Source organism: Amblyomma americanum, chromosome 1 (assembly GCF_052857255.1).
Source record: "Amblyomma americanum isolate KBUSLIRL-KWMA chromosome 1, ASM5285725v1, whole genome shotgun sequence".
In the NCBI taxonomy this organism is placed as follows: Eukaryota; Metazoa; Arthropoda; class Arachnida; order Ixodida; family Ixodidae; genus Amblyomma; species Amblyomma americanum.
This window is the reverse complement of record NC_135497.1, coordinates 107,637,911-107,664,509: the sequence shown is the minus strand read 5'-3', so window position 1 is coordinate 107,664,509 and position 26,599 is coordinate 107,637,911. Positions and strand designations below refer to the sequence as shown.

General features: G+C 44.2%; 1 protein-coding gene across 2 annotated transcripts in view; it reads left to right on the top strand.

Moving 5' to 3' along the window:
* Positions 1 to 286: 286 nt before the first annotated feature.
* The window catches only part of LOC144113416 (transcription factor E2F5-like), a 57,203-nt gene continuing 30,890 nt past the window's right edge, over positions 287 to 26,599 (top strand). For both annotated transcript variants that reach the window (XM_077646484.1, XM_077646483.1), the window contains exons 1-6: positions 287 to 466; positions 1,056 to 1,165; positions 6,253 to 6,523; positions 11,932 to 12,030; positions 13,223 to 13,531; positions 25,568 to 25,772. In XM_077646484.1, coding sequence (XP_077502610.1) covers positions 356 to 466; positions 1,056 to 1,165; positions 6,253 to 6,523; positions 11,932 to 12,030; positions 13,223 to 13,531; positions 25,568 to 25,772 — 1,105 coding nt within the window. In that variant the 5' untranslated portion in view covers positions 287 to 355. The remainder of the gene's footprint in view (positions 467 to 1,055; positions 1,166 to 6,252; positions 6,524 to 11,931; positions 12,031 to 13,222; positions 13,532 to 25,567; positions 25,773 to 26,599) is intronic.

Here is a 26,599-nt window from a genome sequence, read left to right as displayed (position 1 = left end):
GGAATAATTTCGACCACCTGGGGATCTTTAACGTGTACTGACATCGCACAGCACACGGGCGCCTTAGCGTTTTTCCTCCATAAAAACGCAGCCGCCGCGGTCGGGTTCGAACCCGGGAACTCCGGATCAGTATATGCAAAAGTAAATGAACAATTTGAGAAACATAAATAAAAACAAATATCTGGCATAGTGACATCTGCCACCACACTATTTCAAAGAAAGCGCACCTAGCACTCATCCGTCCACTACCATCCTCTCTCTCTCTCTTCTCAGTTGGCTCGCCGCATCTTCGGCATCCTCGCGTCGACTCGTGGAGTGTTTCAACGGCCTTCGAAAGCTGTAGCTGGCTGTAGTCATGGCGGAAGCAGGCGCACCAAGTCGTCACGAAAAAAGCTTGGGTTTATTAACTACGAAGTTTGTCACATTGCTGCAGGAGGCACCTGATGGAGTGCTGGATTTGAAAGTGGTGAGATATCTCGAATTATAGTTTTCCCTGCGCTTCTTGCACTGTTGCGTTTTCTGTGTTTGTGCTTGTAGCGCGCTGCGTTTGTTATGTGCATCGCCAGCCAGTTTTAAATGGCCTCTAAGAACTGATGCGTTGCTAATCGTTTCCTTCTTATATTGAGCGCACTTTAGGCGAATTGAAAATTGTCTTACTACATTGATTCTGAGATTGGTTGTTTGGTTCTGTAATTTTCTTGCTCGATACGTGCGAATGGAAGTTTTCGTTTTTTTGAAGCGGCGAGCTGTCTACGGACACCTGAGACACTACACGACTGTGCTTTAATCCACAACGACTTAACTGTGTGGCAACCTGTGTTCGTGATGAGTACTGAGCTGTCACCTAAATATTGCTCATTTTTCCGTGTCCTTAGGTTGTGTTGCAAGTTTTGAAAAGTGTATTGCTTAGAAAGCCCCAAGCACGTGTATTGATGAATCTCACTGCTCTCCACGCATTGGTTAGAAAACCAACAAGAATGCGCATTGCCAGTTGTCACTGATCTCTGCAAAAAGCTAAGGTACGCTGTGTTCGAACTGCTGCGTTTTCTTTTCAGGCTGCCGACATCCTTGCAGTCAGGCAAAAGAGAAGAATATATGACATCACAAATGTGCTGGAAGGAATCGGACTGATTGAAAAGAAGTCCAAGAACAGCATTCAATGGAAGTATGTAACTTTTGTATTTTTTCGCATTTGTTTGTTGTACCCGCCGCGGTAGCTCATAGATTTTGGCGTTTGGCTGCTGAACGGGAGGTTGCGGAGTCGCATCCCGGCCGCGGCGGCGGGTTTGCAAAGTTGCAAGTGTCGAGATGCAAGAACTGCTGTGTGCTGTAAAATGTCAGTGCAAGTTAGAGAACCCATGGAGTCAAAATTAATCGGGAGCCCTCTTTTCTACTATAGCCTCCCTTATGCCCACACGAAGCTTGGGTACGTTAAACCGCGCAAACTATTCGCAACTTTCAAGGACGGTGGCATCGCCACGCTGCCGCCTCTGGTATCGCCCGAGAGATGATACTATAGTAAAATAGAACTTAAAGAAGAAAAAAAAAACAGCAGGTAGTAACACTGGCCATGGTCGGCAGCATCTTGCATTACTCCATCGGCCAATTACAACAATGAACGAAATCAGCTTTTTAAAGTTTGGCTATTTCAAGCAAGCCAAAGACATCACATTTCCGTAGTTTATAATTTCGTCCTGTGATTAGCTTCTTTAGGTTGCAAGAAAAGCTTTAACGGGTCTACTTTTTGTCATGGAGGAATCTTGTTAAGCGGTCCTGAATGTAAGAGGAGCTTCACTGTGGACCTAAGTTGTATTCAACTATACCGGACCATCTCCGGCTTAGTTCGGCGTCTCCCGTGCAACATGTGTTCATTCAATTCAGCTGTACAGCGCATTTAGCATATGGTAACAGCTTAATATTATCTCGTCTATGTCGTGTCTTCCTCGTGTCCCTGTCAAAGTGTGCGCTGTTCTGTTTTAAAAATGACTTACCAACTCGCCCAAGCATCCATTTTAATATTATCCATGTGTGCATGTAAAGCACAAATAATGAGCAGAAAACACAAAAGTAGTCGCATTTTCTGTCTACCATAGGGTTTGAACTGCGTGATTACAGGCAAGATAATCCTACATAAATTCTGGGCACGTATCCAAGAGGGGGCTCGCTCCCCCCTCCCCTCTCCCCCGTTTCTTGGCAGTGTTCAGCTAGCTTTCAGCATCCCTCCTTTGCCAGCTAGAAGGTACTTCCATATTAACTGCACAAAGACGGCATAAAAGAAGAGGAGGACACAACAGCGCTGCTGACTGCCAACTAAATTTTATTTAAGGGCCAGTAGGATTTTATACCATCTGGCGAACAGAAAGGAAAAAAAAAAACATGCAAGAACAAACCAGAAACATGCGCAAAAGGTACAAGCACCGGCGGTTGGCTGCCACGTGTCAAATTTCAGACTCTAGGTGTTTGATTTCTTTTTGGAACCACGCCACTGATGGTGCACTTATGCAGTCATCCTGCAATCTTACGATCATAAAAGCCTCTAGCATCTCTTTTGGTAGTGCGTCTCGGTGTTTTCCTATGACACTGCATTTCGTGTACATCGGTTCGCAATTAGCTTCACTGCCATCTTCTGCTTTTCAGTCCCTGCGATGTTTGGCGACGTGGCCTGAAGTAGCTACACATGCAACATTTTCACTGTGCTCTTTTAAGCTTTTATTGAGACAGCGGCCAGTGTGTCCAATGTACTTTTTCCCACAAGACATGGGCAGGGAATAAATTACATCTTCGCATAGAACAAAACAGTCCCCGTGGCTAAGACGGCATAAAAGAAGAGGAGGACACTACAGCGTTGCCGACTGTCAACTAAATTTTATTTGAGGTTGGTAATTCCTGCAGTCGACTTTTTTTGCACATGCTGGAAAGTTTTTTTCAGCGCTGAAAAAACAACATTGACACCTGCCCTGCTTCCAATTTTTCTGAGGTTGTGCGAAACCTGATGGAGGTAAGGCATACCAACAACCTTTCTTTTTCTGTTTGCCTGCCCGGGTCGCTAGTGTTCCGAGGGTTCAAGCTTTTCTGCTGTTTTGCTGCCAATTTCGGACGGGTAGCCAGCCTTCGTAAGGTGATCGACTTGTTTCGCAAAGCTTTGTCCCATACTGTGCTCATAACGCTTTTTTTAAAACATTATTAAAAACGGAATGAATAATGGCCCTCTTTACAAGTTTAGAATTGAGCTGATGCATATGGCAGGATGGGTTTTTGAGCTCGAGGCTCATAAGACCAACACACACGTGATGGAGTGAAGTGCAGGGCAGATCTAAGAACCTGATGGAATCATTAAGTGGTGTTTCATGCGTTAAAACCAGTGGTACGATTTTAGGACGACTGCGTAAGTGCACCATCGGTGGCATTGTCCCAAAAAGAAATCGGATACCTAGAGTGTGAAATTTGACACGTGCCAGCTAACCGCCGGTGCTTGTACCTTTCGCGCTTGATTTTGGTTTTGTTGTTTTTTTTTCCTTTCTGGTCGCCAGATGGTATAAGATTCTGCTGGCCCTCGAATAAAATTTAGTTGACAGTCAGCGCTGTTGTGTCCTCCTCTTCTTTTGTGCCGTCTTTGCACTGTTAATATAAAAGTATGTAACCAACTCACCCAAAATATTGTATTGTGCAGCTAGAAGGAATTCCCTTGGGCCCCCCCGGAAAAAATTCTCAACTACTTGCCTGATACATTCCCTCTAGGTTCTGAGCTTTCTATGTGTGTGCTGGTCGGTTGCTTATTGTAAACATTTAAACGAGTGCGGAAAAATGACTATGAAGAAACATAGAAATGACAAGATTAGCGCTGCAGCTGTCTTGTCGTTTGTGTGTCTGCACAATCCTTGTTTTTCCGTTTCTAGGATAATCTCTGTTCATATTGAAAAGACTGCGACCGAGGCTATGATGGCTTGCAGTGCGCATTTCAGCTTCAATGTTTCCTTTCGGAGCACCACTGGCATCAGTGATTCTGACTAATGTAAATTTTGAATCTGTGTCGAAGGAAACATTTTTCAGCAGTAACCACTTGACCATAGCGGTACTTTTTGAGAAATAAAAAAAAACATGACATTCAGTGGTGGTATTTTTATTTCACGATATATTCGGGTAAAAAATTGGAGAGTAACATGCATATATATATAGTTATAGAGCATTCTTTTTTTAGTTCCCGACTTGAACTTTTTCTTCGGCTAGTGATCCTCTCTGGTCCACCGTTCCAGGTATTTGGCGGCACTGCTACTGAGCCTCTCGGGCACAGCATTTTGCAGCAGCTGCCACACACGGCACGTGCTGCATTTCTCCGCTGTCGGCTTACTCTCCCTCCTCATTCTGTGATAACCATACTCCGAATGGTTCCTGTGGCAGCCATCCTCCAGTTACACATTCCTACACTCTTGACATACCCTCCTCCTTCAATGGTAACCACTCTCTAGTTGGTGCCCGTGGCAACTCCGTTTTGTTTGTGCATTCTTACGCCATCTCTATACCCTCCTCCTTCCATGGTAACCACCTTTCAGACGGTCAGGTGGTTCCTGTGGTAACCACTCTCCAGTTACACATTCCTGTGCTCACGTCCATTCCCTTCTCATTCCGCAGAAACTGCCCTTCGAGTGGTTTCCGTGGTAACCACCCTCTGGTTACACACCTACTACTACTACTACTACTACTACTACTCTACTACTACTACTATGATGTGAAACACAGGGAACGGGCCGTTAGCACCTGTCGCTGTAAAACATCTGTTTCCTGTACAATTTAATGTATGTGATGCTTGCAGTCAGTAGTAGCTGGATTCATAAAATTCGAGGTGAGTGCAGAACTTTACGGAGACGTGGACCTACCTCCACAACCCGTACCAGCAGTTAGCGTATGTGGCAACAAGGGAGAAATAGTTACGGGTTCTTTTTCACGCCGTAGCTACTTCGCTTGTCAAGTGATTGCTGCTGAAAAATATTTGTCTAGGCTTGTTCACAGTTTACATCAATCACAATTGTTGCCTTCATGTGGTACTCTAAGAGAAATCAGAGGCGCTGAAATGCATCCTTGCACACCGTCACTGCTACTTTGTATATGTGTTTTGTTTTGCTCAGACCACGATTCTTTGTGCTGTGCTTGCCCAGGCAGCCAGATGCAGTGGCGTGTGTGCTGAAGTAAGATGGAAAATGGGGCCACTGGCTGTATGCTTGGCGTGTACGTACTTGCATAAAAGTGCACTATGTGACGTCTTAAAATGCTGGAGTCCGCAGGTACCAGAGAATTGGACAAGGGTTTAAAATTTTTATGGCACCCTTGTTTTGCTCTCCATACACCTGTCTAATATTTGCCTGCCACCTTTCTTCCCACAATTATAGTTGTTTCGGTACGTGTCGCAGGCGAAGGTTTTGCTCACCAAACCAGCCACATATGCGTCATGCAGTTTTTATTTCACCTGCGATGTCTGCACATAGAAGGTTTTTACGGTGATGGATGATGCTTTGCATGCCTTCATGCTACAGCAAACAGCATGGCCTGCATTAAGAGCTTCTTCACCTAGCGGGGCAGCACACTAACCTCAGTTGCATCGACGTGGGACATAAATGTGGGACATGACGTATCCCAGCACTAGAGGGCGCCCCGCCCCATAGGGGCATCTGCAGCATAGATGGTGGTGAGTTGCGATACCACGGTTTCCCAAGCATCCGCAAGGGCATCACCGTAGGGGGATGTTGGTGAGCAGCAACGCTGGGCACGATGCTTGAAAAAAGTATCTTAGGTACTGTTACCCGGTACCCTCAAAAATTGTATTTCTGATACTGATACAAAGTACCAAACTGAACAAAATTTGATTTCCGACACAGATACTTGATACTGTATTTTCGATACTTTGATGCACCGTTTAAAAGGCCAAACTGTTGCTTCTAGGACTACAGCTTTACATAGTTAATACAAAGCTCTGGTTTAGCACACAAGGGCACAAAGGTAGGAAATGATGGGCTCGTTGTGATATACTTGTATGTGGAGAGTATATTACCACACACATGCGTGCTCTCTCTCTGTAACTCATACAAACACACACGCATGGACAAACACAGAGAGAAAAAAAGAGAGTTCTTTGTTTTGCCTGTGTGCTACTTAGCATGGTGGCTGCGGTCTTAATTTTAACCTTTGTATTGTGCTGTACTGCTGAAATGTGTTCCTGTTTTATCTTACACAAGAGCTGATGGGGTGCTTTTTTGGCAGAGGTGCAGGACCTGGCTGCAATACACTGGAGTTGAGTGAACGGCTGCAAGTGCTCCAGGCTGAGCTCGAAGAGCTTGAGGCAGCTGAGGCCACCCTAGATGAGCACAAGGCCTGGGCTCAGCAGAGCTTGCGCAACATCGTCGAGGATGCCTCCAATGCGGCGCGGGCCCATATTACCACACGAGCTCTGCGAAGTTGCTTTCCTGACAGCACACTGCTCAGTCTGCGTGGACCTCCCGACACAGTCATTAGTGTGCCTGATCTTAGGCAGGTGGGTAATCAACTTCAAGAATGACCTCTTTGTACAGCCTAGAATGCTTCTGTCTCAAATATTTTGCTGTGATGCACAGTTCGAGGCTGTCTGATTGCGCCATCATCTATACTAATGAGCAGCCTTCAAATTTCACGACCAATGTAATGGTGCCATGATGACTATGAAAAATGGGCTTTAGACATAGAAGGACATCGGTGCAGACTAGTTGCTACAGGTTCATGGCACAGTTTTGTTGCGTAGTTAACTGTCTACTTAGACCACATAGCACTAGAAGACTCATCACATAACCCTGTTCATGCGAGTCGGCGTGCGACCCTCCTTAACGATTCCTTCTTGAAAAACTTCTCTCGTGTTTTCTTCCGTCAAACAATTACAACTTCATTGAGATGCCCCCAGAACATTTGTTGACATGCAAGGTATTGTTTAGTGATAACTTGCCTAATAACAGTCAAGTTTCTAAATAATAAATGAATTTAATTTCAGTAATCTGAAAAAAAAATTTTTCAACAGTCACTGGATGCATCACTTCCTACTCTTTGGAAAATAGGGAAGGTGGTTCCACTACACAAATCCGACGATAAAACTAATCCTACAAACTACCCACCCATTTCTCTCCCCAGTGCATGCTACAAGCTATTAGATTGTCATTTTTTGCAGGTAACATCCTGGTATCAAATTTATTTTTTGTGTAATCTCAGCGTGGCTTTCAAAAATCATATTCATGCGCAACGCAGTTTGTATCCTTCACGCGCAAACTACACCACATTTTAGACCATTCATCGGTCCCGACCATATTCTTTTAGTCTGAAGTGTTCAACTAGGTTTCTCACAAGCTGCTTCTTCACAAGGTAAAACAGTTCGGTGTTGACTGCAGTTTTTGAAATGGATTGAATGTTTGCTTACTAATTGTTCACAATTTGTAACAGCCATAATTTTTCTTTTACACATGTGCATTTTGATGTGCCACAAGGATCTGTTCTTGGGCCACTTTTGTTCCTTATCTGCATAAATGATCTTCCCTATTGTGATCTCTAATATTAATTTTTTGCTAACAACTGCATTATTTGTTAAATAACTAACAATAATGATGCTACATTTCTGCAAAATGATGTAACCGCTATAGTGAACTGGTGTAATACAGGGCTCCTAGAACTGATTATTAGCAAATGCAAAGTCATTCTTCTCCCGCTCACTTGCCCTTGTCATCGTTGACCTCCTTATCACTGTCCTCTTCGTACAGTGCACAACCTTCTGTCCTGTCAAGTGCATTGGAAATGCTGCACTTTCGGAGCGAGCTTTCAAGCTTTCCGAGATGTCATCCCCGGCTGCAGAGATCCAGCTAGCTACAACTCTTAGCAACGCAGGCTTGATGTGGCCTGTTGGAGTTAGCTCGTGCGTTTCAGTCGGCCAGTTCATGTAGAACTTGTGCAGCCGATCCTTAGAAGGCTTTTTAGGTGCACATCATGCTGCCAGGTATTACTGCAATGTCGGTACCGCCTTTGGCGGTCAGGTGCCCATGGTAAAGATCCAGGACACAGAGGGAATGTTTGGATAAGAGAGCCCCTGGATGCCACTGCCAAACCATTCTTATCCATTTTTCAACCATTTCACTTGCTATCTATTCATTTTCATCAGCTTGGACAATGATGTTCCTCGGGAACACTTCCTGAGCCAGAAGCATCTTCCTCTTGAAAATTATATAGGCCGGCAGCTTATGCCCATCCGCCATGCAGCACATCACTGTCATGCGTTGCTTCTCTTGTAGCCAGCCAAGCCCACTTTCGCTTCCTTCACACCTTCCTCATTCATGGTGCATGCCTCTGGCATATCAAACCATATGGGGGCTTGATTGCTGTTTCCGATTTGTGCTAGGGCATAGCCATGCTCTACACTCTTCTTAGTGACGAAGCACTGAAATATAATTAGCTTTTCCTCGAAGTCTCTGAGCAGCTTCTGACAAATGAACATGCGACGTCGGAGGCTGAAGCCAAAGTGCTTCATAAACTTCTGCAACCAGCCCCTGCTGGCTTTGAACTGGTCCCGTGGAATGCCTCGCTCTATTGCCAGCTATCTCACTCTGGTCTGTAGCATTTCTGTGGTCACTGGAAGTGCTGCTGATCTCCACAATTTCACGAACTCTGCCAGTGCTGATTTCAGTTCGTGATGGCGGCCTTTCTTGGGACCTGTGAAGGCACTCCTCATTGCGGTGCCAGCAAAAAGTTTATCACGCTGCCCCCTCCAACGGCGAACATTCTTTTTGTCCACGACGAAGTCCTGACTGGCTTGCAGGTTTGAAGACTCCTATGCAGCAACCAGCGAGCAAACTTTTCACTTGAAGGCAGTACTATAATGATGCCACTTGTTTAGTGCCATGATGTTGGTGAAACATCAAGTGTGAAAAACTTGCACTGCCGTGGAATGTGTGCACACCGCCACACAAAGAGAAAACGTGGTCAAAATGGCAGCCAGCGCTCGTGTGTAATTTGATCGGCATCAGCTACGGATAGTAGCGGATACAGTGCAGTCTTCTGTTGGTGTTTCGTGGTGGTGCCACCTGCGTGCAACTTTTTTTTCCGTTTTTGTGCGTTGTTGTAGTTTATGAATAGAATGAAATAGAATGACAAAAAATCAACGCCGACCTAAGAGTTTCATATCTCATGTTTAAAAAAAAAAACTGTCGGTCTAGATTCATATAAATATGGTACAACCGGACAGCTAGTATATCAACAGTGAAAAGTAGCCTTGAGCTTTTTCGTCTTTAGCGTCTCACTGTAAAATTTCACAAACTTTTTCACCATCCCATTCTGCACAGCAAACTAATTCTTGAACCGTTCTACTATTCCCATCACATTGGTCACATTCTCAAGGTCGGAATTGATTGTTGTAATACAAAAACTTCTTTTCATTCTTTTATTCCTCTTACGTCTTGTGACTGGAACCACCTTCCTGCTTAAATTCTGTCAATTAATAATAACCAACTTTTTCGAAACTGTTTAACTAACATTATATGATTGGGAATATAATTTTACTACATTTTTATTCATTTTTGGTGTGTTTTGTAGCCGCTTCCCTCTGTAATGCCTCTGGACCTGAGGGTAAATAGATAAATAAATAAAAACTTTCAAGTCTGAAAGTAATGAGGCGCAGGAAAGAACCACAGAACCTGTAGTATTCGTTGTGCATATCTTTCTGTGTGCCACTTTTGTCGCACTACAAATTTTGCCATGGGTCCTTGAAGCTTTGAAATGAGCCTAGTTTGATCAGCAGATTTCTGTGATAACGGCTACAGATGAAGCTGGCTTGTCTGCACATTCTTTTGCTTTTGATGAATGCCACTGATGAGGCTGGCATGTGTTGCGTTTTGTCATTTTCAGCAGTTGTGCATGTGGAAGAAAAGAGGCCAGACACAGTAAAGTAGTCGGGGACTTGCAGTTTTGTCTTTTGCTCAACATAAAAAAAAAGTTTCCATGTTGTCTAGAAATGTTGCACAGTTAATTTGGCTACAGTTTCTAAAGGATGTGTTCTGTCTGTTGTGCCCCTCTGACCCCTCTAAACTTTAGTGCAATTAACTGTACAAGATGTCATGCCAAGTAGCCCAAGTAGATGCCTTTTTAAGTCTGGAAACGAGCCTTGTCAGCTGACTGAGCTATGGCATTTGATGAATCTTGACAGCCCATCAAGCACCCATTATGCTATTTGGTTGTACCCATCAGAGAGGAAATTTTGCTTCCAATACTGAGAAGGAATGTACAAGCTGTTAGTGTTCTTTTTTTCATGCCTGCCAACTCTCCCAAACTGTGCGGAAAACTCCCAAATTTTAAGTGAACCTCTAAATTTTTAAGCACAAAATTGTCGCAAGCCCTGTTTGGAGATATATTTTTCTGAAAAAATGAATTGCATGCAGGAGAGCTGTGCTTTCGTAAAAAATTGTTAAAAAACAAAAAAGTCAGCCGCAAGAATTGCTTCATGTGTGCATATTTTTGCTTGTGTGACACTGCCTGTGACACTCCATATGAACACGCACACGTCGTTTCGCATGCCGGACTCTGCCTGGAACTGCGAACATGCGGTGCTTAAGCGCTGCTGAAATGTCTTGTGCACTTGGCATTCACACCAGAGAGGAGCGCATAAAATAGCAGTGGATTTCCTTGTGATGGCGCAGTGCCTGTTAGGAGCAGACGATACATGCGGTAGTAATGCAGCAAAAGCGCTTAGAATGCCAAGAAACCTCCCAACGTCATGTCTTACTTCAAAGTGCTTTAAATATAGTTACGGTTTACTATAAAAGGTCTAACTTTGCTACCAGTTTACCATTGCATAATAACCTCAGATTAAAGTGAACACAGAATTGATTTCCACTGGACCTTCCAACAGTGAAGCACACGGAAAAGCAGGCCAGGCGAACGCCACCTTGCACTGACAGCGGCAAGCCGCACATGTGGCGTGCCACTCCGAACTGTTGGACAAGGCATTATTATTATCATTTGAGCACCAGATCTTTGGCGGATCTTAATATTAACTTTGAATCACATGACGTTTGCCATTAAACTGATCTAGTGACCTGTTTTACTTTGATCAGTTAATTTGCAGCAGTTGTAGGGCGCGCGTCCCATCACGCATACTTTCAATACGTTATATATTTGAAGGATTCGCTAGGACTGTACTGATTCGTCATAAAAATGCATGTTGCAGCACGAAAAGAAAGGTATAATCTGGGCTCCACTGTAGTTGGAAAAATTTTCTGGAAAAATGCTGGTCCCATGTAAGAGCCACACTTCGTCAAAACAGCGGAAAAAAAGTGCAACCCCTTCACGAGTATTACGGTAGTTAAAGCCGAATAAAAGCTAAAGTTGGTGAAGCTACATCTGCCACGAATAAATTTCGCAGGTTTGTGCAATGACTGAAACCTTTATTAAAAACCGTTCAGGGCTAATGCGCACTTTCGGTCAACTTTCCAGACGAAGTGAAGTCTGGTAGTTTGATAAGCACGTTTCAGGTGTTGTGACGTGGGAGCCATCATATTATATTTCCTGTAGTTTGGGTGGGTTTCTGCTTTGTGTTTATGGCACATTTCTGTGCTTTTCACCATTTTCTGTGTGATTATTGCAAGTTATGAGGAAGGCATACGAAAAGAATTTGACTCCGAGGGCATGACAGCGGCTTACAACTGTCAGCAGCAGAGATTGTGAAGGTGATAACGTTCCTGTCAAATGTGCACAGAGCTCGCATTATATCAAGTGGCTGTTAGGCCTAACAAGCAAAGTGACTTCCATATGCTTTGCTGCAAACTAGGCAGCGAGCTCCTGCTTTCTGCAGAAAATGGGAGAAATTCAACATGACAGTGCTGTACTGAACTTCTGATTTGAAGTTTTTTTTTTTTAATGAAAGCACTGCTTCTCTTGCAGACTGTAGACAAGAATTACTGGCTGCATGCAAAATCTGAGCAAGGTCCTATCAGTGTGCTGCTCCTGGACAAAGAACTCGATGAAGGAAGTTCGTCACTAGTAAGTTGTCCTTTTGTCTGAGTGGCCATGGTGGCTGTGTGGTTGAGGCGCTCAGCTACTGAGCCGGAAGACTTCTGATTCATTCCCAGCTGCGAAGACCACTTTTCGATGGAGGTGAAACACAAAAGGTGCCTGCCCATGTGCTGTGTGATGTCAGTGCATGTTAAAGAATCAACCCCAGTTAGTCTGAACTCTTTCAGAGCGCTCCACTGTGGCATCCTTCATAGCCTGTATGTTGTTTCGGGACATTAAACCTCATAATTTACAATTTATTATTATTTTTTTCGTGAGTGAGGCTAGCCTCATGTAATGTTCGCCTACTTCTTTTTTTCATGTGTTGACTAGCTACGCATCACCCCTATTGAATTACAGCTGAGCATACTTGGCGTTGGGCTGTGCCAAGTATGTTCAAGAAATGGCTTGGTTTTATGGGGTTTAACGTCCCTAAGTGACCCAGGCTATGAAGGACGCCGTAGTGGAGGGCTCCAAGTAATTTCGACCGCCTGGGGTTCTTTAACGTGCACTGACATTGCACAGTACACGAGCCTTTAGCATTTCGCCTCTATAGAAACGCGACCGACACGTCGGGGATTGAACCCGAGTCTTTCGGGTCAGCAGTCGAGCACCATAACTACCAAGCCACTGTGGCGGCTTGTTCAGGAAATGAAATGCTCTTCAATGGTGTGATTTTTGTATGAACAATATGCAGGAAGAAAATTGCAGTTTTCAACATTTAAATGATTTTAGGCTTTTAAAGCTGTTAAGGTCAAATTGTAGAGCCATAGCCTCCTATATACTTGTACTCTTATAATGCCTGCCGTATCATGCGAAAATGCATGCAGGGCGTGCATTTAAGGATGGGACTACAGTTGGTGCACACTGTCGGTGTGCAGTTGATGCATACTGGATGCAGGCTAAAGTTATTGTTGACTTATCCATAATGCAAGTGCACGGGCAGCATTTGTTTTCTGTACCCTATGATACATAGTTGTCGGCACCCTTGTTGCATCTCACTAGCAAACCAATGTGTGAGAAACTGGGGCTGTGAAATTTTATGCATTTTGTTCTGATAGTCGTGCATTTTGTGCAACTCAGCAGGCAGTGTAGGATTTGCTATAAAAGTGGTCATGGTGTAGTGTTCAGGCAGGTGCAAATGAACATGAGGTCACTACGCTACTGTGGTGTATTTCAGCTGCGGATCCCACCTGAGGTGAAGGCTCCCAGCACAACTAAAATTAAGGCTCCTGCTGATAATGCTGCATCAGTTGTAACCAGTGCTGCTCCAGAGGAGGAGTCATCGGTAAAACAAGTTCCTCTAGAGGCTCAAGACATCCAAATGGAGGAGGTTGTATCGGCTGATTCAGAGCCACCTGATGCCCCATCAGATCGAGAGTCTGATGATGATGAGAATCCTCTGCCTCCAATGCCAATGACACGCCGCAAGTCTCGCCAGCAGCAGCTGCCCATGAAGCGAAAGCTGAGTGACTCCAAGGCCCCTAACGTAAGCTTCTGTTGCATGCAAGGTGGCTCCAATGACTGTTGATTCATTTTATTAGTGAAATTTAGGCTGCTGGTGTTTGTTTTGTTAACACGTGGAGCGGGGAACAAATTCCTTCACTGTGTTATCGGTTCCCAGTATTGTTATGGCAGACCACATGCCTTTGGTAAATTTAAGTTGATAGATTTGACTCTGAGGTGGCTACTTAACTTTTTGATTGTCAAATTTTTTCGAAAAAAACTTTCCATGTGGTCAGATTTTTTTTTATTGCAGATTTTGAATATAAACAAAATGTGTAAAGTCAGGGAAAAGAAGTTGGAAACAATTAAGGACAGTGTTTGGGTTCCAGTATCATTGAGAACTGCAAAAATGTTCAGTAGTACTGAAGAGTATGGTAGCCCTTGAAATATGGCTCTATGTACAGTGCCTTGTTGCAGTCTGCGCACATAAACATGTGTCTGCTCTGCGCTTGGGGTGCCGAGTTGTGCTGGCGCACACATGACCCCTTTGTAGTGTGCGGCTGCCTTTGGCAGAGGTCTAGAAGCTCAGTAAACCAGGCCCTGCAGAGGCATCTGCAACATGCAGATGTTGGTGAGTTGCGACACCTCGGGTTCCCGAGCATCCACAGGGACATCTCCGCAGGGGGAGGATGGGATGATGGTGAGCAGTGCGTCACCACGGGCCTGAGCACCCTCGCTTAGCCATGCATGGCTCAGCCATGTCCGGGGAAAAGGGAATCCCGGTGGTTGAGCCGATGCCGAGCGTTTGGACCTCTAAGGCCCCTCAGCGGAAGTGACATGCCACTTTGGCCCCAGCTTCCCGTAGACGTCACCTCCGGCCTGACCCGACCGGGGGAAACCGGCAGTCACCTTTTCCTATCCTTCCCTTCATCTTTCACTTTTCTATCTTCTTTCTCACAACTCTCTTGTCTGGTCCTCTCTTCTTGGTCTTTCCTTTTTTCCTTGTGGCTAGGGCTAACCTTGTGTGGAGTGAATAACCTGAGTTGCCCCATATTTGGTTGTAGTCGTGGTGTACAGCTGGCGTAGGTAGGACTTGCTCACAAGTTCCTGTCCCATCTCCTTGTTGGGCTCCTTGGTGAGTGGCTGGCACCACAGCCGAACCATACATATTTTTATGGCTCCCCCTTTCCCCCAAAATGATTGCCCTCACAAAAGAGGGCGTAATGAAGTCACAGCCAAGTTTTTCAAGAAAGCAAAAGAAACATTCCCAAAGTTCCATGTTCTTCATAGTGGCAAAACAGAAAAAACTGCACTATGTCCCCTTTCTTAGTCTCGAAGTGTATAACTGATGCCTTGGGTCCAGGATACAAACTGTCAAAGATTTGGTGATTTACTACTGGAACTCAAAGACTGTGCAATACTCGAAGCTCTCCGATGTGTCCATCGGCGACAACACCCCTGTGTCAATCACAGCACACCGATCTCTAAACAGCGTCTGTGGTGTGATTTCTGAATCAGATTTCATCCACCTCACTGAGGAAGAGATGCTTGAGGGTCTCAGAAACCAGAATGTCATAAATGTACATTATATCATAATAAGGAAGGATGACAAAGAGATACTACCCACAAAACATCTGGTCCTGACTTTCAACTCGAGCACACTCCCAGAGTCCCAAGCAGGCTATCTGAAAATAAGCATCAGGCATTACATTTCAATTCTGCAAAGATGCTTCAAATACCAAATGTACGCTCATGGGTTGCAAAGCTGCCATGACTGTGAAACTTTCACTAAATGCGCCTCAAAAGAACATTCTTCTGAAAACTGAAGGAGCAGCACTTCACTGCACAAGCTGCAAAGGTGATCATCGTGCCTATTCAAGGTCATGTCCCTCATGGAAGAATGTGAAATATGTTATTACAATTAAGGCAAAACAAAATATCATATTTAAGGAAGCACGACGACCCTTCCATTCAAAGAACAGTTTTTAACTTTTCCACAAAAACAAACTTTGCTGATGTGGTGCGCAGGAGTGGTGCATCACATAGCACTCCAGCATCTGCCCACGCCCCAAACAGGGACAGCGAATGCTGCTCTGCCAAAGTGGGGAGCTCCGGCTCACGGGTCAGCAACCCGCAGGACTTCCCCCTGCTGGGGGAGGCCTAAAACCAACACACTCGCGGCTTCTGCGCGGTCCTCCAGCACCTCTAGTGAGGTGATGGATGTAACTCCCAGTCTGTTCGCTTTGCAGTGGCGGAGCAGCTCTCTTGAGTGAACGGGCCTAGAAATGAAGTAAATTGCATCCATCCCTACCAAAAACATACGAGCATGATTGTCTTAGTTCACTGGAACTGTAGAGGACTGCTCAGGAATTACAGTGACAAAACTCATATTCTAGGGTCAATGTTGCCTGTATAGCTTTGTCTTCAGGAAGCCAACCTTGGTCCACAACATGTGAATATTCTGAGACATTGGAAAACACTCCGATGCAATCGCGAGCATGCAAATAGACTCTCAGGAGGCGTCACAATTGTCATTCAAAGCGGCATCCCTGCTCAAGAAACCAAACTTAAAACAAAACTTGAGGTGGTTACAGTCAGCATCGTCAGCTACAAAACAATAACAACATGTTCTGTATGCCTTCCTCCACATCTCGCATTAACAGTCCAAAATCTAGACCTAATTGATTAACTGCCGGAGCCAAATCTAGTGGTTGGGGATTTTAATGCTCATTCTCCTTTTTGGAGAAGTGAAAGCTGTGACTCTAGGGGCAAAATAATCGAAGATTTTATCCTCGCAAATGATGTAGGTCTTTTAAATACAAAAAAGGCCACATATTGTTGCACAAGCTCCACAAAAATGAGCTTCCTCGATCTAGCTTTCACATCACCATCCATTTTTAACGATTTTAAATGGGTTATTTTAAATGACTCTCTGGGAAGTGATCACCTATCACCTACCTGCTGGCATCAGTCTGTCATCGTCTACTCCAATAATCCCCACAAGGCCGCAGCGCTGGAAACTTCACCTCACGGACTTTTTGGAACAGATGCCACTCTGGAAAAGGAATTTTCTGAAGACCTCACCATAGACAAAATTAATCGGCCACAACACTAGCCATCTCACAAACTACACGACTCGCACAGAAGAAACGGTATGGTGGACACAAGAATACACATTGGCAAAAAAAAAAACAGCAAACAAAGCCTGGGATGCTCTGTGTTGTTATCCTACTGCAGAGAACTTGCTTACCTTTAAAAAGGCCAGGCCAGAGCAGCGCGGTACGTTCGAAAAAATGCTGAGAAAACCACCTGGCAGAAATATGTGTTCTGAATAAAGAGTTAAATACTTTCAATGAAAATGTAGGGAAAAGTTTGTAAATTCTTTTGTGACCATACTGCTTTCAAACTTCCGCTGTTGACAACACCCAGGAGACAAACATCATTAGAAGAACAGGCCATTATATTGGGCAAGCATTTTGCTGAAGTCTCAAGTTCATCTAACTTTACAGACACATTCCAGAAGCACAAGGCAATAGCGGAAAACAAAAACTTCCCTCTGCAGCAGGCATGCATGAGAACTACAATCAACTTATCAAGTTATCACGCTATACAGGAATTGAAGTATTATCCTCAAACAAAAAAAAAAACAGCACCAGGCCCAGACAATGTGCATTATGCTATGCTTGCCCATCTCTCGGGCACTGCTGTTGAGGCACCGTTGAAATTCTTTAATAAAATATGGATAACTGGGAGAATACCTGAGGAATGGAAAAAAGCCGTCATGGTACCTTTCCTGAAACCCGGAAAACTACCAACAAGTCCTAGCAGTTAACCGATAGCGCTCACCAGCTGCATTGCTAAATCTTTCGAAAGTGTAGTAAACTTTAGACTGACCTTCGTACTTGAATCCCGATAACATTTAGACATACATCAGTGTGGATTTAAGAAAGCATGTTGATTTATTGTAACTGCATGTTCCGGTCCTGCCTAGGAGCAACTCTCTCCATGACTTTCACCCAAGGGAATGGCATACTCCAGGGGTGTATACTAAGCACGACACAATTCATAATAAAAATGAATTCCGTAGCTAAAGTAATACCCAAGTTCATAATGTATTCAGTTTATGTAGATGACCTACAGATAGCATGTGCTTCCTCCAGCATATTTACCTGTCAAAGACAAGTACAAATCACACTAAATAAACTGGCTGCTTGGGCAGAGAGAAATGAATTCGTTTTCCCCTAAAAAAACTGTAGCCGTTCTCATTGCAACAAAGGCCTACAGGTCAATCCCAATCTATACCTGAACCAAACCGCACTACCAATTAAACGAACACAAATTTGTAGGTGTCACTTTTGACAAGAAACTCACATTTCTACCACACATTAACAACCTTAAAAAGAAAGCATCTCAAGCCCTCAATGTCTTAAAAGTGCTGTACTGAAAATGGTGGGGGTCCGAGACAGCATGCCTTTTACAAATCTCACTGTCTGGTGCGCTTCAAGCTCCGGGTGCATAGCATATGGTTCAGCAAGAGCATCCTATCTGAAAATATTAGACCCTGTTCATAATCTCGGTCTGCGCCTATCATCTGGAGCATACAGAACATTGGTGGTAGCCAGCCTTTACGTTGGAGCTAATGAGCTTGCTCTAGAGGATCGAAGGATCCCACCTACATGCACATATGAGCTTCGTTCGATTCAGAACTGGTTCCCACCACCAAATCTTGAAAAGTGCCGCTGGTGCCGGCCAGGTGCCGCGCGGTGCAGTTCCACTTCTGTGGTGTAGGTGCATGCAATGCGTCAGAAGCGCCACACCTCACTGGTGCGGCAATTTTCAATCGGGGGCGCACGCACAGGCCTTGTCTGCTCGCCGCAGCTCGTGGCCTTGTCCGTTGTGCTGTCAGTTCTTGCGGTGCGTCTGTTTTCGTGCCTCGTGAGACCATGAACAACAACATTGTCGAAGTCAGTTTTATGGTTTGTTGAGTCCCCTGACAGTGAGGATGAGGAAGCCGATGCAGTGCTTTCCTTCACAGCAACGCAGTTGGTTCGGACAGACCGCAACCGAATTTCCAATTACTACGAAAGCGTTGTAGCTAGATATTTCGGCTTTGGATTTGTGAGACTGTTCAGGTTGTCACAAGAGACGTTCGAGGAACTTTTAGTGCGCTTTGAGGCATCTATACATTTTCCGACGCCTCGAGGAGGGCGCCCACAAAGTCCCGCTGAGAAGTCGTGCCTCATTGCCCTCAGCTACCTGGGCACGCAGAACAGCATGTATGGATCACCGACACATTCGATGTGTTTAAGTCCTCGGTTTCGCTGTGCCTGAAAAGAGTTCTGGAATTCCTAATCGACATCAGTGGAGATGTCATCGTGTGGGCAACACAGTTGTTGCCCCGTCTGAAAAAAAAAAAAAAAAATTCGTGTGAACTGGCGCATGCACATGGGCGGTCTGTCACAACGCTTCGGAGCTGAAACTCAGAACAGCTACCTCGTGTTGTTGAGTAGATTTCTCCGTCATTCTCACGGAAAGTGACGCCGGATCCGTCGGCGACGGGGAAAACGTGCGCAAGTTGTCCATGGATATTGACGAGCATTGCGATCATCGGCTGCAAACGTCATCTGCTAAGGCTGTCAACACGTGCACAACTTTCCTGCACCTCCTTCGCGGAGGGTGCCAAGGTTCCTTGCACCACAGCGACACCACGGCTGCACCCAAATCAATCGCGGGCAGTGGTGCAGGGGGCGCTGTGAATCGAGGGCTTTGGTGCAGCGCACCGTGAACCGGTACCGGCGGTGCAGAGTACCACGGCTGAATCGAACAAAGCTATGTCCTAAAAATCCGTTCTCTCCCGGGACATCTCTGCCATCCCATTGTCATCAAGTGCCCATCCAAAGCATTAGTCATCAACAAACCACATTTTATCTGGCCACTAGTACTGTGCTTTGAAGATAAATGCGAAGAGTTAACAGCACTAGATGTCGTTCCAAATATTGCACAAAAATTTTAATATTTGCCACTATGGTACAGCCTTCCTTCAGTTTGTGACTTCACATTGACATAATTACACAAAAAGAAAATGCCACATGAGCACATACTACAAGATTTCTTTGCACTGCAAGAAAAATAATAGTGAAACCTGGTTACAGCAAACAAGTAAAAAATCGTAAAATAGTTCGCTATAGCAGCCGAAATTTGTAATATAAAATTTTGTCAGAAACGCACTGCGTGCAACAGCGGCACTGTTTAATCATTAAAGGCATAGCACTTCTGACAGTTCTTACTAGAGAAATGAAGAGACGTTTTTCGAGGTTTTGCCGCCGTTTCGAAGGCGCTCATGCGTGGCTGTTCCGAAGGCCGCAAAAAACCGAGCGCCAGTTTGGTTGGCTTGCCCGCGCTGCTTGACAAGAGCAGGTTGAGCGCCGGCTATGGTGTCTTCTCTGCATCACAGTCATGCCGCATGGAAAGTGGTACGTCGGAGCGAAAGCTATCGCTGTTTTCACCACCTCCGCGACAGCCGACTTGAGCACAGGATTGTTACTGAAAGCTTGCAACCACCTGCGCTACTGCTTCCAGTGTGCTGTCGATGGACGGCAGAGGCATGAACGTGTGCTGACTGCCAGACTGCAACCCTACACGCCGCTGGTGGCGAGTGCGAGATAAAAGTGCAAAACCTTGCCGCAAACACATGCGGCATCACCACCAGCCACTTGTGCAGTGTGCGTAGCCTGCCGCCTGCCATCCAAACAGGCAGAGTTTGGTGCTGGGGAGTTTGATATATCCGTTTCATGGCCAACCACATTAGATATCTAAAGTAGAAATTGCATACATTTGTCAAAAACATTTATGAAGAGCTTGACGTAGCCAATAATTCGTAATATCCGTGCTCGTTATATCGTGGCATGACTATGACACCTACACTGAATTTCTCAAAAACAAAAACAAAAAGTCATGTTGGAAGTGCAGTAATTAAAAAAATGAAAAAAAAAATGATACGAATGCCACAGTGCGCATCGGTTTTTACTGCCTAGTGTTATGCCGTCTTCGGAGCTGTCAAACAAATAGTAAGAGAGGACATCAAAAATAGCATCATATACACCGATTCCCTGATTATTCAAAAGCACTGCACTCTAGAAATGCTGGTGAACCCATAATAGGAAACATTATGCATAACATAATTGAAATCGCAAAACAAAAAGAACATTAAATTCTGCTGGGTCTCTAGCCATGTTGGAATTGTGGGTAATGAGAAAGCAGATGCATGCGCTGCACAAGCCCAAATTGGTCAAATAAAAAAAGTGAACATACTGCACAAGGATTGTTTGAAGTTAATGTACTGTAAACTCAGAAATAAGTGGCAGGCTGCATGGGAAGAGCAGGTAAGCAACAAACTACATTCTGTGAAGCCCCTATTAGGAGAATGGACCAAAGTTATTTTATCACCTACGCATTGGACTCATACACGACTTCCTACTGACAAAACAAGACAAACCTCACAGTGAAATATGTGGTGCTGAATACTCAGTAAACCACATTTTAATTTTATGTATAAAACTTGAAGAGCTTAGAAAGAAATACAACATTTTACAATGATTGCATCCTGTTGCACCTCCTGTTGCTTTTAGGTGATCAAGCACTTGTCGATTTGTCATGAATTTGTAAGTTTCTCAAGGAAGCCAGTGTTTTAAACAAAATCTAGTTATAAGAAGGTTTTTTTTTTAACAGAGAACTCTAACCTTGTGTTTGGCACATCATAGCCTCAGTTGTTTTCATGCCATTAAACTCAATATAACTAACTAGTAAACCAGGATAGTGGTAGTACGCCGTGAGTGTCGCTAATAAACAAACTAAGGACATCGCCAATGAAGATGGAAGCTAACTTTCACCGGCCTCTACAAGATAGTGCCAATAAAGATAAATATCAACTTTTGTGCCGATCTGTTGCGATCACACGGAGGAACCGAAACCGGGAAAGCGTGTCACTGCACACTAAGTGACACACTGAAGTTGTTTTTGTTTTTTTTGCAAGAAGGTAGCATAAGCAATGTTCTAAAACTTCTTGTAAAACCTTGGAGGTGGGAGCACCTCCCAATGAGCAGGTATTTTCAGTGTGGCACTAAATTTGAAACTCAAGCTCGGAACCGTTTCCTTACTGCAGAAACCATCAAAGGATTAAAGCTTATTAAAAGATCAGATTAATTTTCTAAAAGTCCATTTTGAAGAAAAACAAATTGCCTTGCTCAGTCCTAACCTATCAACTATGCTGGTACTTTGTGGTTGCCGATTGCCAGTTGTACAGTTGTCATGGTTTAGTTCTGCCACTCCACACTGTCTCATGCACTGTTGATTTGTACATGCACTGAACACTAGGGGAATAGCCTACATCATTGGCGCACATGGGGCTGGTCTGGTGGGCAAAACATGCGGCTTCTGACTGCATACTGCCGCAGATGCTACTCTGATCAGGGTAAAAAGGTTGGCGGTGGAACGCCTGGCACATGCAAACCTAGTTCAGAGGTGAAAGTGGGGGTTTTGCCAGTCGGACCATTCCCCTTTGAAGTCGCATTGTTTACAAGAGAGAGAGAGGTCTTTTGCTTGCACAAGATTATGACTGAACCTTTGTTGTAGGTGCCGTTCACTTACAGACCTTCCTGCCTACATTGTGAGGCAAGTGTCGTATTATAATATAGACCAGGCGCAGCCAGGCTGGCATATGCAAAGAGCCATAAAAAAAAAATAATCTTTTTAGTGAAAAGCTGCAATAAGAAGAGGGTGTGGCAATTTTTTTTATTTCTTGCTGCATGCATCATTTTATGGATTCTCCGCAGGATGGCTCCAACAGGCAACAGCTGCCTGCATGTGCCTCTTTTCTAGAACAAAAAGGAAGCTGTCATTAGAGACAGAAATAGGAGGGGGTACAGATTCCAGAGAGTCGCGAGCCGCACTTGGACCCGCGAGGAGCCACATGCGACTAGCGAGCCACAGTTTGGCCACCCCTGGTATCAACCAACACTGATCTGTGACACAAGCAAGATGCGGAAGCGCTGCTGTTGCCTGCTCGCCCGAGTTGGGCTAAGAATTGTGATTACAGCTCATAGAAATACGTGTAAACAAAAGTTTTCAAAGTAGTTTTTCAATTTAACTATGAATCTATGAGGTTGTCCTTTCATGAACTGAACATGAAAGTATGGAACATCATTTAAAGGTGATGTATTTCGAAAACACAATGATATGTGTGGGCGGAAGTCACCTCTGGCTGCAGTTATTGGAGAGGAGCGTGACCCATAGAAATGCATGTAAGGGCAACTTTCCGAAATATTTTTCTCATTTCATGTGTTACTAGTGGAGGTGGCTGTTCGTTAACAGTTGGCAAGGACTTTGATGAAGAGTAGGACAAAGTATGCAGCGTCATTTCGAAGCTGTCTTTTATAAAACATCACAATAGATGTGTGTCGTGAAGCTGGCTATACCCCCAAAAGGCACTGTATCCACAGGGTATTTCTTCAAATCACACTAGCTTCTTGGTTGTCCGACATGCTGAGATGTGCACTACATCTCCTTGCAAATACTACTGTTCAAACTAAATAGACCCCTTCATAGGTTTAAATCGAAGGCAGTGCTCAAACAGCATTTCATTTCATTTTATTTCCTCAAAGTGGTCAAAAAGGGGCGTTACATAAGGGATGACAGGATTAAAAAAACATAGTTGCAGTAACAGGAACTTTTTACATTTTCAATGAACTGTGATGAACATGTGATGATAGCAACTTTGGAAGTCTGTTCTAGTCTGCGGCTGTGCAAGGAAGAAAGGAATGATAAATGAACTGTGCACAGCAGCAGATGGCAGCGCCTCTAACCAACACTGTGTTTACAAACATGAGTCGTGCTTGTGGAAACCAAGTCTGAGAACGCGAAGCTGGCAAAAAGAAATTTAATTGAAAATGGCACATGCAAGTGTGTGGTAAACTGTAGAAACAATTGAACATATTTTATTAGAATGTGGCAGTATTTAGCCCAGTGTCGATATAGGCACATTCACTTTCCTTGAGGCCTAGGCCTTTGAGATAACAAGGGTAATGTGAATGAATCTGCAAAAAGTGATTTGAAGATGGGTGGCTCAAAAACAGGGCAGTGATGTAAGGATACATGTTCAGGATTAAAAATTGATCTAATGTATAAAGTAGTAGAATGTGTGTTGAAAGAAAAATGGCAAATTTCTAGTTAATACCATTAACCCTTCGACATGCTATGAACACAGTTGTGTACAAAGTGAACTCTCAGCTTTTTCTGAGTGGACTGTACCTAGCAGTGATTTCTTTGTTCCAGGTGAACTTCACATCCTTCATCTCACAAATAAGCTGGTTTGTTGTGCCATAGAGTGTACACAGTAATTAATATTGCCGCAAATCTTTGTAATGTTTGTTCACACTCAAAACGGCTGGCTCTTGGCTTTATCATTTTGTTTGGGACACGAGATGTGGCCACACCATGCGTTTCCATATAAAAGAACTGGGCGCAGAGGTTCGTCATTATTTCCTACAAAATGTTTGACGAGTCGGCATATGCATAGCTGGCTCTGTTGAAACCAAGGTGCAACATGCATCAACACAGTGTGTCCATCTATATGCCAAGACAACTTTTGCCAATGAGGGGTCTCCCAGTTACTGTAAGAGCTAATGTTAGTTTCATGAACTCAAACACAAGGAATATCAAATAATAAAGCTGATGTTTCTGGTCAGTGGTTACAGGGCATAGCAAAAGTGCGTGCAACAGCAATGGTGGGCTCGTTAACAAATGCTACACACCTTGCTCTCGATTGGAAATGAGGGCATAGAAAGAGTCAGTGGCTTCGTAGGTGTATCCAAAAGAAAAAGGGTACAGTATTAGCACTCAGGCCCTTCGACATAGCCAGCTCACTCACATTTAGGACAGGATGGAAGAGAGCTGAGAAAGTACACGATAACCGCATTTATCGAATGTAAAGATGTTGCATCTAATTTAGGCAATGCTTAGGTGGCCTACAGCACTGTTTCAGAGTGGAATCGGTACTGTACTTGTTTACGATCTTGTGCAAGGCCACTCCTTGTGGGGAAAGCAACATGAACGGGTCCTCTTTATATGATAATACAGTTTACAGAAGCTGGGTCATGTGCCTGAAATAGCTTTTTATTTGGCTTGCTTTGTCTAAGATATTGAAATTGAAATGATTATTTCAGCGCAGGTTACAGTTTGTTGACAGACTGTGTCACGTCGGACCATCATAACTCTAAAACGCTATATACACAAGACACGAGAGCATTATTGGGCTAATGCACTCTGGCACTGTGCTGTGTAAAGAAAGTTCATGGAGTAATTGAACCTGCTCCTGGTTCAATTACTCCTATGTAAATCGCCCTACTTGTGCAAATCGACCATCTTTTTTTTTTTTTTACCTATCAATAAGGTTCCACTGTACACAACAATAGTCGTTGCTGCAGCCTGGTTGACAGAGCACCATATGCAACATACGAAGCTTGTCAGTTTGGATTTAATTAGTAGCTTGTGATTGTCCTTTCTTCTGCTTTCCTCAAAATGATCTTTTATCTGCAATAATTTCCCAATTTCCTTTTCTAATTGATGAAACCGTAATAAAAAAATAGTAACATTTCCTACGCATTTCTAGACCAGGGAGTCTGTTGGCTTCTTTCATAAACATTTTAACAGTTGGGACTTGCAGAACAATCACCCTGTGGGGTTTTTTTTTCTTTGCCAGCATTGCAGAATTATGGTTATCATAATTACATCTTTCAAATGTGCTGCCTGTGAATGGCAATAATTATTGCACTCAATGTCTTGCTGCAGTAGAAGGTAAGTTAGCTGGGTGCAGAAGCTATTTTTAGACAAGTGCATATAAAAATTTGAGTTAGCATGCTTGACTTATTTGTCTTACCTGATTAGTCTTATAGTAGTCCAGTTTTTATTGGCGGTTTTGCTTTTCTGAATGTGGTCTTGGTGCATAAAAGCATGATGTAAGGATAAAGTGCCTTTATATCTGGTATTTTCTTTTTCTTTGTGACTGTCTGGTGCATGTGTGCAGGGTGCAGTCAAGAAAGCAAAGGAAATGCCTGTCGAGGCACCAGTGACACGTATGACAACTCGCAGCTCGCCTCGTAGCTCGCCTCGTAAAACTCTTCTTAGTGCCAGTCCTCAGTCAAGTCCCTTGGTAACTCGGAGCCAGAGGGCTGCAGCTGCCTCCGTTGCAAAAGTCATGGAGACATCGGACCGCTCACGTCTCTCGCCTAGTAAGTTTGGCTCAAGATGACACAGTTTGAAGTGAAAAATGCCTTCATTACAAAATTGTTTGTACTAGTTTGATAGCTACCAAGCGAATAGTGACTGACCAGGCAAGTTTTTTTTTTTTTTTTTTTCGCAGCGCCTCAGAGTAATTTTTTTGTCACATGGTCATTTCGAAAGCCCTTGAACTGATAGTATATCGACTCAAAGGCTAATTAAGTGCTGCTACACTGGCAGCTTCAATGGCCATTGAGTCAGCGGAGCAGCACGGAACTTGATATATCGAGATTACAAGGACCTTCGAGTGGTAGCTGTGTGCACTCTCAGACGCGGTGTGCTCGCAGCAAGTGCAGAGGAATCATCTCTGAAGTCATCTCGGAGCAGTATCTTCTCTGAAAAATATGGGACTTCAAGCTGTACAACTCGTTTTGCCGAAGAAAAAAAGACAGTGCTAGGGTAGCTAGAATGGGGAGGTGTAAATATCGCAGTGCCTTCCTTCGGCCGCGCGTTGCGCCCTTATGCACCGATGCCGCTAGGTGAGAATGTGGCACTGCTGTTAGCTGCATAGTAAGCTTGGCCACGCCGACGTCATATCAACTCAGCTGGCTCGGTCGCTGGGCTCCTGATTATGTTGCTTGTGTTGCTCGGCAGTTAGCATGGTTGGTTCCTTTCGTGATGGGTTCTCAGGCAGGTGAAAGATGCAGTCTGGTGCAAAAAAAGAAAAAATACAGAGCGTTGCTGTTTGCTAGCTGCATAGGATAATTGGTACTGCAAAAGCTCAGAAAACGTTCCTCCGGCATTCCGGCTTTACTTGCCGAAAGAATAGGCACTTCGT